Source organism: Betta splendens, chromosome 24 (assembly GCF_900634795.4).
Source record: "Betta splendens chromosome 24, fBetSpl5.4, whole genome shotgun sequence".
NCBI lineage: Eukaryota > Metazoa > Chordata > Actinopteri > Anabantiformes > Osphronemidae > Betta > Betta splendens.
Window position 1 is genome coordinate 11,347,523 of NC_040901.2, and position 14,204 is coordinate 11,361,726.

The 14,204-nt window shown below is 44.4% G+C and overlaps 2 protein-coding genes across 21 annotated transcripts in view; one reads left to right on the forward strand and one right to left on the reverse strand.

Moving 5' to 3' along the window:
- LOC114849880 (cytospin-A-like) overlaps positions 1–4,365 on the reverse strand; it is a 47,667-nt gene extending 43,302 nt beyond the window's left edge. For 3 of the 6 annotated variants that reach the window (XM_029141680.3, XM_029141679.3, XM_029141678.3), the window contains exon 1: positions 4,114–4,365. The gene's annotated coding sequence lies outside the window, so the exon portion shown is untranslated. The remainder of the gene's footprint in view (positions 1–4,113) is intronic. The other 3 variants (XM_041069564.2, XM_041069563.2, XM_041069562.2) reach the window with 1 other exon arrangement.
- The window catches only part of LOC114849863 (disks large-associated protein 2), a 46,969-nt gene extending 36,094 nt beyond the window's left edge, over positions 1–10,875 (forward strand). For 5 of the 15 annotated variants that reach the window (XM_029141626.2, XM_029141622.3, XM_029141634.3 and 2 more), the window contains 8 exons: positions 166–210; positions 4,149–4,205; positions 6,987–7,336; positions 7,502–7,587; positions 7,667–8,076; positions 8,176–8,267; positions 9,497–9,649; positions 10,657–10,875. In XM_029141626.2, coding sequence (XP_028997459.1) covers positions 166–210; positions 4,149–4,205; positions 6,987–7,336; positions 7,502–7,587; positions 7,667–8,076; positions 8,176–8,267; positions 9,497–9,649; positions 10,657–10,875 — 1,412 coding nt within the window. The remainder of the gene's footprint in view (positions 1–165; positions 211–4,148; positions 4,206–6,986; positions 7,337–7,501; positions 7,588–7,666; positions 8,077–8,175; positions 8,268–9,496; positions 9,650–10,656) is intronic. The other 10 variants (XM_029141627.2, XM_029141623.3, XM_029141635.3 and 7 more) reach the window with 7 other exon arrangements.
- Positions 10,876–14,204: the final 3,329 nt, after the last annotated feature.

Here is a 14,204-nt window from a genome sequence, read left to right on the forward strand (position 1 = left end):
AGTAAAGACTAATGCCTGTGTCTATATACAAACGTCTACACAAAACAAATACAAAGCATGGGTGTGGCACCGTGTATTTACTTTGACCCTCTCAATATGCCTTGTTTTCTATTGAGCGTTCATCTTTAAGTTTTTTTCCCTTTTTCTTTTTTCCCCTTATTTTAGGCGCCCGTAGCTTAGCTGGGGGGCGTAGAGAGTACGGTAGGTCTGGTAGGGAACCGCTTTATTATATTTTTATGTGTTGTTAATGCAGTTTTCATGCATTTTGTCTAACTCATTGACATTTCCCACTTGTTAAAAATAGATATAAGTTGAAGATGCTGTCATACTCACTAAGTATGTATAGTACATTTAAATGTTTCATCTGTTTTATTCCGATTCCATGTGGAATCCACTGGAATTTTCAAGATTATATTTGAGTACTAGAAAACAAGTTTAACAAGCCAAAGCAACAAAACCTTTGACCACTGTCCAGGATGTTAGCTTTTTTATTAGTACAAAGAGAACACAGAATAACTGTTCAATTTATAATTGTTTCTCGAAAACTGAGAAAAATCTTTTTACAAAATCCATAAATTATTCATTTGGTTTATTTTTATTTCTTATGTTCCTTATGACTTCTTTGGTATCAGTAGTGACTCACCCTCTTGCTTTAATCATTGTATATGTTTTCTTTAAGTGAAAAGAGGGGAATACAATCAGTATATACTATAGTAGTGACTTTCTGTTAAATATTCTAGCATGCAGCAAGGCAGGTTATGACCAACATAACAGCTTTGCTCTACAAACCACCACAAATCAATGCGTCTTTTGGATCTTTTTGTGACTAGGAAGCAGTCTGAAGTGTGTTCAGCCGAAGTACGTGCATACACATGAAGGAGAAACATCCTCAGGTGTCTCATGCCTGCAAATATCTTATTCATAAAAATGTGGTATTTTTGGTTATGCCCTGCTATTATTATGCAATCAACAGTGCATTTGAAATTCTAGACAAGGGTAAAAATATTGTTTTTCATATCTGCATGTAAAGGCAGTTTCTTTTATTTCTATGACAATGACATTTTTTATTCCATTTATAATTTAGTTTCAAGTAATCTTTATGTGTCTTGAGTATTCAAGATTTTTATACATCACAACTGTGACTGGTTCAGCTACATGGCCCAAGTAGGAACGGGCCTGGGAAACGCTACAACATATTCTTTGTTTTGAAATTTAGTTTAGTGAAGCTCTATTATTTTAGATACATACATACATTATTTTAGAAAGCACTGGGCAAAGATCATGACAGCGGATGTGTTAAAGCTGTACTTTGGCCATTGATTTGTATTGGTTTGTTGTGATCTAATCATGCATAAAAGGTTAACCCACCTTGGATCCATGGGGGCATCACCACTGTATGTATATATGTATGTGGTTATGAACAACATGCTTGTGTACTGTACAGCTCTTCATAAAAGAGCTACAAAAACCTACTATATAAACATCCCGCAAATCCCGTGATCAACTGTACCTAGACACAACTTCAAGTCCTGCTAGCTGTCCTATGTCAATCCATCCATTCACTGATTCATCCATTAAATCATCCATCCATTTCTGCAACACACTAGTGCCATACTCAAGCTCAATCTTAAACCTGAGACAATATCTTCAATGGGTACTTCAGGTACGTCAGGTACCTAACACAACATTAGTGAGAGAAAAAACATAAAATGCGCCTTTTCTCAAGATCTTTGCAAATCAGTGTTCTGATAAACTCAGCAAATTTTCTTTAGAGACAAACCTATTATGACTATTCAGGTACAGTACACCAGGAGGGCATATTTACTGATGCAGTGTACTGTATGATATACAGAAAGCTTTCAGCGCAGCAGTTGCTGCACCATGCAGCAGTTTCATCTAGACCGTTATTTTGGGAATCTCTTGAAAATCCTTGTTAATGTGTAACCTTTATAGCTGCAGTCTCCACTCAAGGTTCTTAGAAAAAACACTTAGCAGCAATCCTTAGTGTCACCTTTTACCATTAGTAAAGGGTTCCTTTGGCTTCACAGTGTAAGTTGTTAGGTGGTCGTTTCACAGTCTTTCTGGTATGTTCATGTCCCATAGCTTGACCCAATCAAATGTGGCTAAGACAACACATTACTCATGTTCATTGCTGCTGGTTCTTAATGTTTCCCCATGGTGCTTCTGCCCCTGCACTTTAGTAATCAAACATTGCCAAAGCTAGGATGTAACCATTACCTAGATGAACAATTCAGTCTGAAACAAACACCTGAGAGACATCACATTCATTTTGTCACATCTTCAGCCCCCATGCTCCTGTACAGTATGTAGTTTGTCTGTCATTGCACGTCATTAAGCCAATACCACCCTGACCTGATTAAGAACAGCATCGCACCAGCCTCTTTGCCAGTCTGAATCTACAACTAAGGCAAGATCGGCCACTGGCACAAATGGAGGAAGTCGGACGGCGAGGAGACCCTGTCAGAACTTTTGCAACGCATTTTTCTGAAATTAAAGTCTTGTCTACAAAAGACTTAAAAAGGTTTGGGAAACCTTGTTGAGAAAGCACAAGAGTGATGTTCTGCACTAAAACTATTAGGTCACACTTTACATCAAGTTAATGCAAGTACTATGTTTTTGTTTCAATTTTAACATACTGTACAGCAAAGTGTTAAAATGAAAAGTAGTAGTATTTAAAATTTCTAGTAAATGCCCATGACAGTAATTACAGTATACAGTGGGTGCAGTCATGTACTTGCAGTTCATGTAAAGTATGACTTAAGGTCATGTAACCAACTCCAAAGGTCAAGGTAACAAACCCGTTACAAGATGATAATAATTGGAGCGGTCAAACCCACTCAGTATGAAATATGTAAATATGAAAATAGAAGCAACATTACAATTATTCTATATACTGATGCTAAAACAGAAAGGTAAATTTTTTAGTAATGCATTATTTTCTCTTGGTTTAGCAGAACATTTTCCCAACTGGCTAGACATCATGTCTGGTATCTTAACAAAAATGCAAGTCTTACAGGACATTTTCTATTTCAAAATTGTGCTTATGGCATTTCGCTGCAAGTCTGAAGTAGCTAATTCGCTACCTAATAATAATAATAATTATGGCGTTTAATTCTTTGTCCAACTCAGTGTATTTGAAAAATTTCTTTGCTTCTGTGTTTATTAATGTAGAGGAACTGAACAGTTTAAAATATTAAAATTTTCATCTCCCAATAATCTCTAGATCATCTACTCAAAATGGATAAAAAAAATTAATTATCTAATCAGTTTTTTTAAATAGTTTTTTACATTCACTTTTATAATTATAATAATTTATGTTTGGATGATATGTGCTCTGTCCTATGTTTATGTAACCCTAGCCGTCCGATTTCAGATTTAGATGATGCATGATGATGCTCCTGCTGTATGTTGTAGAAACCACTGGATTACCATCTAAGTCAAGCCTGAAAAGGACAGATTAATCTTTAGATAGAGATACATGTTAGACATAAGGGCAATGTAAATAGGCAAATATTTGTGTGGCAGAACCATAAGCAAACACCAGTGTCAGCCCAACTGTATGCGATCAAACCAAAACTAAACCACTATGTTTAACAGATTCTCTCGGATGTTTTTTAATTATGACATTTGGACAACATAAAGTATGTAGCTGCAAGAGAAGCAAACAAGTACAAACTCTATCTACTATAAATATGTCATATCGCTGACAAAGACAACTTTGATATTAGGTTGAAGCACCTCTGGAGAAATTCTTGCCTATGAGCATTGCCCATTGAGTTGCATCCGTGTCATTACAATGTTTGCATTTTGAGACAGAAACGCAGCAACTGCTAAATAATCAGTGTTACCCAGTTATCTAATGACCCCGTTATATATGTTCAAAGAATAAAACAGCGTTTGAGTTTGCTCCCCTATAATTCATGTGGTTTGGCCAAAATATAAATGACAGTCTTCAACAGTATCTGTGTTTCTCTCTCTCCCCATGCCTGTTACTGAATTATCTTATTAGCCAATAGACAACATGCTGTAAATAAGTTGGAGCTCTTGCTGTGATCCAGTAGCTCAGGGCAGCTGTGCATCAGTGTGTAATACCTGCTTTCCTAACTGCGGCTGCTTGCTCCTTGCAGGGATTCAGTTCCGTCTCCCTACTTCCTGCAGTGTGGACCGCGCTCACCCACCTCCAGGTACCCGTCCGTCCTCCATACTAGCACCTACGTTTGCAAATTACACATTAAAGTTGCAGTAGCATTCAAGGCTAACAAAGAGAGTAAACCAAGTTTGCCTATCGACAGCTAGCATTTCCAGAACACATTTTGTTAAAATGAAACACAACTTTAGCTAGCGAGCTGGACGTTATAGCAGCTAACTTTAGCCTGACAACGTATAGAAGCTAGGTAACGTCTACACGTCAACCTCTGAAGCTTTAAAACAACTTTATAGAATTACATAATTTAAAAGAAAAATGATTTAAACAAAAAGTCAAGGCAGAAACATAGGTCACTTGCTAAATGTGTTCCAAACTAAATCTTTCCATATTACATTACCATGAAGCAACCTGAAATCGTCTGTTAGCGCTGCTGCAACTATCGCGAGATCATCGCAGCGTTAATTGGCGGCAGCCTCGTTAAGGAAGTTAAGTGTTGTTTTAATGCAGTCTGTGCTGAAATGTAACAAATTAGCTAATATAGAATGACAAACTATAGAATACTTTTTAAATAGTCATGTGAAGGAGGAGGTTCCTTGGATAATTCAGGGAAAATATACAGTTTTTTATAATTTAGTTTGTTTAAACTGATCTCATTTTATTTTGTTTTTCAGGCGTTATGGTTAAAAATTGTTGGCATAATAATTGAGGCTACTAGTTTGAGTGAGTGAGAAGATGAAGGTCCAATATAAGGCTCAAATGTAGTTTGAGTTTTTGTACTTTTATTGTGTGTTTGTGCAGAAACATGGCCCTGCTGTTGAGCTGGGTGCCTGTTGATGTGTCAAGATTCTTGGTTTGAAGGTCTAAACTACAAGGTTGCCATAGTTTACCTGTAACATTATATTATTGTACTTTAAGACATAGCAGCAGCACCATTTTACAGGAGGACACCAAGGTCCCTTTTAGTCTTGGCTGCCCCTCCGCTGTGTGGGTCTGTTTACTGAAATGCCCAGTGCAGTAATGCTACGCCAAACTGAGGGAAACGCAGCCAAGCGCAACTGCCTACACGAAGGACAGGATGAAACTTTCAGCTACTGCTGTACCAAAGGAAGAACAGCTGCATGATTTTTACATGCCAGTATGTGGTTACTGATTGCTTTGGTCTGAGATTTAGTCTGACATGTGGGATTGTTTGCATTTTCTTTGCATGTGAAAAGCATTTGTAGTAGTGATAGTAGTGAAGTTATCTTTGCCTTAGTGTAAGAACACTCATTTTCAAAAAATACTTAAAGTATCAAAAGTAAATATATTTTGCAGAAAAATAGCTTTCGTACATCAATTTTCAGTGCATCTCTGGCCACAGAACACATGATAGTGCCCTGATACAGCTTTTGTGACCCAGCTATAGCAGGACATCTGGTGTCCAGTCAGTGCTACTGCAATATAAGATCATTCGCTGTCCTTGTCTTTTTTTATTGTCTTTTCCAGATTAAGTAGAATTCCCCATTGTGTGATGAGATAACAGAGCAGGAGAAGTCAGCAAATGAAGTCTTCACTAAACAACATTAACCTAAACAAACAATTGTGTAATTATGCCAATCACATAAATGTACTGTAGGTGTAGAAAGCAACAGATGTCTTTCCAAATGTCAAACCACTTATGCAGCCATCGCGCTCCTCATCGGGCTGCAGGATGATTGTAGTGCTGACTCGACACGTGCTCTGATGATAAGTTTAACCTTAGTGCACGAGTACAAGAGAAGGAATTACCTCTGTAACGATGTTCAACCAACTTCATGCACATTTCTTCTCAAAGGAATGTTGGATACCCTACAAGCAACACAGGACCCAGACTAGAGATGTGTGAATGAAACTCCCTCAGTCTTTAGTAACCTGGTTTAAGGTTTGTGAACAACCAAAGGAGTACGAAGTGTAAAAATAGAACGTGTGGAGATGGGAACGGTGCTGCCTGAGTCACCCTTCTCCTTTCATTTTGGTATCCGCCCACTGTGTCTTGCAGCAGCCCCTTCAAATTGGAAGGAAGTCAAGTCTGTGACTGGATTTAGCTCAACAGACCCGGTCCCTGCGGTTTCTTGTTTTTTATTGCTTTTAATCACCTGTGATCCAACGTGTGTGCGTGCGTGGACAATAGTGAAGTGTGAACTAACCTCATTTTTCTCTGTGGCTCTCTTCAATTTTATAACATGTTTTAAATTTTATCTCGAGATTTTTTAAAATATAACAAAATCTTCCTATTTATTGACTAGATGTTTCTACTTGAGTTTCACATTTTGTTCTGTAGAACAGAACCATTTTGAGGTTAAAGCTTTGTTCTTTGCTCCATGTGTAATTTCTACGGTAAATTTCCATAATTTATTGCTTAGACACACCCTTTAAGACTGCGCTTTACAATAACTTAAAAAATAAAAAAGCCAGCTGTCTGCCGAGGTATTTTGGTACATTTCCAACTGTGCAGTGCGGTCCATCTGGACGGATTACTATCATATTCTCATTTGCACTTGAAAGAGCAAATATTTCCCATAATCCTTCTTTGTGCTTCCCCAGTGCACACCAACACACATGTATTATACAGCTGCCGCTTCCTTTCAGCTCACTGACATCCCCCTTCCTTTACTGGCCCTGATGCCTTATCTCTCATCCCGTTATGATGCTTCTCTGTCACGCACTGTGTGATACAGGTCTTCTGCAGCTTCTAGGCCCTTGTCAGCTTTTGGCCACATTTTTCATTCTCACATTTTATTTTTTCTTCTACCCTTGTTTTGCGTTGTTCTCGTCCTCTCATCCTGCTTGTGCTATCCAGTGGTATCATACCCCCCCAGTTACAAGAAGACTCCACCTCCTGTGCCCCCGCGCTCCACCACCAAGCCTCTTATCTCTGTGACAGCCCAGAGCAGCACAGAGTCCACCCAAGATGCCTACCACGAGGGCAGGCATCCACGGGGGGGCCTGTGGACCACAGACAGCCTCGGACGTCCTATCTACAGTTCCACGGACAGCCTGGACAGCACCAAGGCGGTGACGATGGCCATGGAGTCAGCGGGAGCCAAGAGACATGCATCCTTGACCTCCGTCCAGACGTGTGACAAAGCAGTGTTGGTGTCCAAGGCTGAAGAGTACCTCAAAACCCCACGTTCCTCCATTGGGATTCAGGTAACAGACAGAGTCACTCACAGACCAGTGCTTTAGTCAGTGCAGTGTTTTTAATTTTGTAGCTACTTTACCATCCACACCTTGATAGCGCTCCATGGCTTCTGTGCAGGAAAGATTGTTCCTGTTTGTACATTTGTGTAGTGAACCGCTGTCTGTACTTACCAGGTGGAAACTGTGACAGACTCTGAGACTGACAATAAAGGCCTTCCTCAGTTCCATTCTATTGGGATCCAGGTGGAGGACAAGAAGCGGTACGTGGAACAAATGAATCAGTGCATTTATAATGTAATTCTTATTTGTTCTGAAGTCACAGTTCCTTCTTGTCTGCAGTAGGCATGGGCGATTCAAGCGCTCCAACAGTGTGACCACTGCAGTGCAAGCAGACATGGAATTGGAGGGGTTTCCCTCTATGGAGGACAAGGGCCTGCAGTTCGGCGGGGCCTTCGGCCGCCACTCGGAGCCCAGCACGCCCACGCAGTACGGGGCCATCCGCACAGTGCGCACGCAGGGCCTGTTCAGCTACAGGGAGGACTACCGGCCCTCCAGCGGGCCCCCGAGCCCGCCGGCGGAACCCTGGCTGGTGGAGCCCAGCCTGGAGAGCACCGACACGGGCCGCGTGTCCCCCCTGCGCAGGGACGGCGGCTGGTTCATGCAGCTCCTTCACAACCAAACCAAGCGCTTGGAGGGATGGTGCAAAGAGATGGAGAGGGAGGCGGAGGAGCACGACCTGTCGGAGGAGAGTGAGTACGAAGCTGAGTGGATCAACAGCAAGTCGCCTCTGCCAAATCTGCCAGAGATAAAGTTGGAATCTGTCTCTTTTCCCCTTCTACCTCCACCAGTTCTAGGAAAAATTCGGAGTGCAGTGGGAAGTGCTCAGTTACTAATGTCTCAAAAGTTTCAGCAGTTTTACTGGCTCTGTCAGCAGAATCTGGTGAGTACTGTACGTGAATGTGCACTCAAACGCTGTGTGAAGCCACGTGCTGTCACGAGGCCCGGACCTGTTGATGTCTTGCTCTTTTTCGGAGCCCGGGGCCCGGCCTGATGCTGCCTTTCCAGAAATAGACCACGGAAATCAATAGTGAAGCAGTCCCTGTGCCTCGAGTGACCCTGCAGTAAAACGAAAGGGGAATTCCAATAGGAGGCAGCACCTCCACAAACGGACGGAGGCAGCAGAGACCTCAGAGTTTGAATAATGGAGGGCCACGCCGCGCCACTGTTTAGCCCTCACATCACGTCGAGTGGAAACTCATACCTTTTCCAATGCTAGCCTTCCGCAGAGTCAGCATGTATTAAAAGTGGGGCCGTTTCTGCAGGTACAGTAGAAGAAGACAGTGAAGGAATCAGGCAGGCGCCTAATCACAGCGGTCCAATGCATGTTTAATGAAATGCAAAACCGTGTGGAGGTGGTTAAAAATCCCCCCCACCCCCCGTTACCTGCAGAGTGTGTGTGTGTGTGTGTGTGTGTGTGTGTGTGTGTGTGTGTGTGTGTGTGTGTGTGTGTGTGTGTGTGTGTGTGTGTGTGTGTGTGTGTGTGTGTGTGTGTGTGTGTTGCTCTACTCTTTGGTCTGCGCGCTCTCCCTCTCTTCCTCTCAATAGATAATGCGGTGATGAATAAAGTCCAGCATTGGTAGTGACAAGCATTAGATTGCCCTGAGCCTTCAGACGTGTGTGAGTAAGAGGAGGACTCTGCTGGACAGAGGAGGAACCGTGTTATAAGTCTGCTGAAGCTGTGACGTGTGACTGGGTCGACCCGGCCGCGGGTCTGGGTGCTTGTAGCCGTCTGACCCTGTGGGATGTGACGAGTGGGCTCCACATTCCAAATCCATCTGTACAAATGTCAGAGAAGATATAGACTGAAATCACCTGCACCTGTTTCCACTTGACGAGACACATAGTCCATATAAATGTGAGCCACTGGCGTCTCTTCCCTAATTAATAAGCACCACAGCACAGAGCCTGACTCCATTAAAGACATTTCAGCGGGCTCCGAGGAACAGTCAGCTGAGGGTTATGGTTATGAATCATGTCCCGGTGCCGGTGCTCTGCTGCCACACAGTGGCGAGCGAGGCGAGGCTGATGCAGTCACACGGAGAGTGAGGTGTGGTCAGTATTGGCGTGGTGCCGTTTCAAGCCATACGCATGTGTTCACTTCCTGTCTAGGACCCCAGCGCCATGCCCAGACCCACATCTCAGGACCTGGCCGGGTTCTGGGACCTCCTGCAGCTTTCCATTGACGACGTCACTGCCAAGTTTGATGAGCTGCAGCAGATCAAGAGCAACCAATGGCAGCTGATGGGGAGCCCCGAGAAGAAGGTGAAGCTGGCAGCTGTTTTCCCAGGCACCACACATTCATAATAATTAGTCCTAATGGGCTTGGGCTCGGGAGGAATCCACACTAACAACATTAGGTTCCTTTTCAGGCTTGTGACCAGCGGGAGGTTAATCGTTCTTAGCGTTTCACTGCAGGAACAATGAAGCAGCATTAAAATAGCTTATTAAGAGACACTTATAGCAGCTTTTCAAAACACACTGGCCTGTTTAAATGATCAGCTGTTAATTTAATAATAATAATTATATTTGAGTAAGTCCTCTTAGAAGACAAGAAATGTAGAAATAGACCTGCGGTTTGAACTCGGTGGCTGAGGCTTGAAACTCCCTGCAGCTCTTGGTCCGTCCTCATGAGAAACAGTTTCATCATCGTGTTTGATGCTTTTGGCAACTGCACTTGTGAAAGCGTTTAAAGTTCTTGAGATTCTTCGGACCGTCTGACCTTCATTTGTTAAAGCAAACATGGACCGTCTGTCCTGAGTGTTTCTCGCATGGATTTGGATGGATTTGAAAAATGTCACAGATTAGGTTGTGACAAAACAACAACAATGTACAAATACCAATAAAGTAAACTAAACTGCATTCTCCAGGTTCTGCTGAAGTGAAGGCGCAGTGGGAGGAAGCGTTCTCTGAGACCGGGTATAAAAAGCACATTTAGACACTAATGTGCTTTAAGACAAGATACTGTGGGACACGTGGATAATAATCTTCATGCAGTTGTAGCGGTGAGATAGTTATTGACCTGCAGCAGTTAACAGGAACATTACAAGCTCCATGAAGCTGAGTGCTAACAGTCACACAGATGCTCCGTTCTGAGGCAGCAACTGCTTTACTCCAGTGTCTCCCAGTGATCAAAATAAGCCTGCAGCTCGCAGATGTGGGATCAGATTCATCTCTACATATTCAATAACGTATGAAGCTTTATCTTATCACTGCCAGGCGGTCCACGCAGACAGCTGTTTGACCCGTTGGACCATGTGCTGTGTCTCCAGGATCAGAAGTGGCCGCCGCCACACCTGGCCAAGCGGGCGGCCAAGGGGCGCGGCACCGTGACGCGGGAGCGCTCGCTGGACCTCCAGGACCGCCAGCGCCAGGAGGCCCGCCGGCGCCTCATGGCCGCCAAGCGGGCGGCGTCGTTCAGACAGAACTCGGCCACAGAGCGGGCAGACAGCATCGAGATCTACATCCCCGAGGCCCAAACGCGGCTTTGAGGTCAAAAATAAAAAAAAAAAAAGATCACCCCACAACACCAACACCACCCCCCCCCCCCCCCCACCCCACCCCCCCCCCCCCTCACCCAGCCTGCTCATGTCACCGCTCACCGTTCGCCGTTCTCTGTGTGGTCCCTGCTGCAGCTACACTAGGCAGACGTTTGGCAGCAAACACACCACAGGGAGGAATGTCTCACCTGGAGTCAGATGAGGGGCTGGAGTCAGTACCCAACCTCAAATGGACTCAAATGGACTCAGACATTCTTCCCTTTGGGGCTCTGATAAGAACAATAAGCACCAGCGTGGTTCAGTGCTATGAAAACCTGCCTAGTGCAGCTTTAGGCCTGCGGGACCTTTTCTACCACTGCTTCTGCACTATGAGAATGAGCTGCTATTCCTACAACACACCTCTGTAGGTACTCATTTGACTGACGCCTCCGCCATTACCACGAGTGTCAGACCTCCGGTCGTCCTCGTCATCCTCATCTCCCCCCTGCGAGTAGGAGCAGTGCTACTTTCCACATTCAAAGGGAAACACAAAGTGCAAATTTCCTCTCACCAGCAACAATGGTCTGGGGCTAAAGCACGCTGTGCAAAGAGCAGTTGCGGCAGAGGTTTGGTTCCGGTGCAGTCTCGTACAGAGTCGCTCTTCCTGCGTATGAAGGAGCGCCGCCGGGTCGGACCCGTCTCCCTCCTGAGGGCGGGTCCGAAGCCGGCGCGTCCCACGGTGAGCTGTTATTCCTCCACTTCCTGCTCAGCTAAACCACGACAGGGTATCCGCGGTGCTGCTGTTTTATGTTTCCGTCATGTCTCCATCTCCAACCAGCCTGCTGCAGCTGTCGACCAGTGTTGCTGTATGAGATCTGAAAAAGGCTCAACTTCGAAACCCTCCTTTCCCCATTTCTTCATTTTCATTTCCGTTGCCGTACAACTGACTATTTTTATGATACGGACGCTATTTGCTGCTGGATGCATTTCCATTGCAGAACAAATATGAATTATTAACAAAAGAGAGTTTTGTGAAGCCTGAAAGAGGTGACTCGAACAAACAATGCATTTTGCACCTTATAATATTCATGTTTGTATTTCCAAGGGAAATGTAGTTTATGAAGCTCATGTGATATTGTTGCAGTTGAATTGCAAGAACAAATATTGAAAATTTACTACAGATATTCATGTTACTATATAGATCATTTAAACTGCACCTTGTGTTGTTTCCATTTCTTTTTGATGGCGTTCAGGCCTCGTAATTACAAGATTGTGGTTCTAACTCTTAATTACACTTACAGTATATATGATATGAGCAACATCACAGTCTACAGTATACGTTTAGTATTTCTAGCTCCAGCCGTGGCGGGTTGTTTGACAGTGCTTGCTGTGCAGACTGAGGGGTGTTTCTTAGCCAACAGAGCCCATTCCTCATCCACCGCCATCCAACCTTCTGTTCCAAATGGCACATACTGAAAACACACGTGTTGTTTTAAATCTGCTCATGTAGTCTAGGAAAGACAGGTGCAAATGACACTTTAACAACATTCAGTTACTATAGTAAATGGTGCTGCTTTTTACTCTAAAACTGTTGTCCTTTACCCCGTCCTATGTGCACGCACACACACACACTCAAGGACTTTTTAAACAGAGATTTATTAACATGGTGCCAGTCGTCCCTCCGATGACTTGTGGTAGATTGTGACTTTAGAAAGGATCATCTTTGCAATGCCTCGTGGTGAAAATGAGGAGAAGGTTTTTACGCTCTCACGTCCGTTCCCAACACGCACTGAGGTCGGGGGCGTTGATCAGATGGGAGACTTTGGCTTTACATTCCTCCAACGTTACCGTGCCCAACCTGAGCCAAGGGCATTCTGCTGCGGCCGGTTTGCACCCGTCCATGACTTACGCTGCACTGACACAGGCAACGCCCGCCCATTCATCACGGCCGGTGAATCTCCCCGCTCCTAATGAAAACCAATGCTCCGATGAGGCCGCCGGACTGACGCTTCACTGCAGCGGTGGTGCTCGGCGGAACGGAGCTCACGCCCAGGCGTCAGTGCGACATCTGGAGCCCTTCTCTAGCAGACGGCCTTAACGAAACGCCTGTGAATGTAAAGCCCCCAATTATGCAAAAAAACTAAACGCTTCCCGGGACGTGAGCCGACGCAGAGGCTCCGACTTCAGGAGAGAATCTGTTAAACCTCTACTTTCTTGATCTGGATTTAGTTTCTAGGACTTAAATGCACAGGTCATTTCACACCGGCTGCTTCGTGTAGAGAAGTCGCTTTCCTCCCCGGTCAAATGAGACATTCACACTCATGTCTCAGTCCAGATCCATCCAGAACCATCAACGCTCAGCCGTCAGAACTTTTACTGCACTACAGAAACAGCCTGCGTTCATCTGCTTCAGGCTGAATGTTGTTTGGTCGTTCACGTCCAGTTACATCTAAATTTCGTGCACTGGTTAAAAACATTTGACCTGGACTTTCTTTCCGGTAAATGTCTCACTTTGACTGTGAACTGGAGACTGACGTGATGACGTGTTACAGGTAGAGACCGATAACAAGGGCTTCATTCAGTCCATCGTTACCGTCACATTCCACTCAAGGGGCTTTACTTGGACGTAAGAACAGGCTGACAGTTCGTGTTGTGGGAACTGCAGCCAGGTTTTATTTCAGCCGTCTTTCCTGTGTCAGCGCGGGGCAGAGGCCTGATGTCACTGAACCGACAGTCGGCTTCTTCTGTAGCTTCGACTTAATAGTTTAGGGATTTTCTAACTTCTGAACCAGCGGCGGCTGTTCTCACGCCACAGCATTGTTAGCATCAGGATTCCAGATGCTAACAGCTGGTGGGCTACTCTCTATTCGTGGAACCACCCCCTTGCTTTGCCTATGCGCTGCGTCACCGGTCCGTTTTGTTCCGTCTCGTGCCGTCGTGTTGTGAGGGGATGCAGAGTTTGCCAACTTTGTACGTGACAAATCCTCAGGTGCCTTAAAGTTCGAGTCCCGCGTGGCTCTGAGTGAGTGTTTTAGGGGTGGAGGCAACACCAGAGTGAACGTTTGTCCGTAAGACGACGACTACTACAAAGGGCTGGAAACTGGGCTCGTTCCGACAGCAGAACCTAATTCACTCCCATGTGACCGATTGAAATGTGCCAATGTAATAAACCTCAGCACAAACGAAATGAGGGTTTGGCCACATTTGCTTCATAGAACATAGGTCCTATAGATTGATGCTGGGTGCCTGTCGCTCCCCATGTCAGCGCATCAGCTGATCAGCTTCTGACTAGTGTTGTTTTCTACACAGCCACAGCATTTACCTCATACTTAGACTCTTGT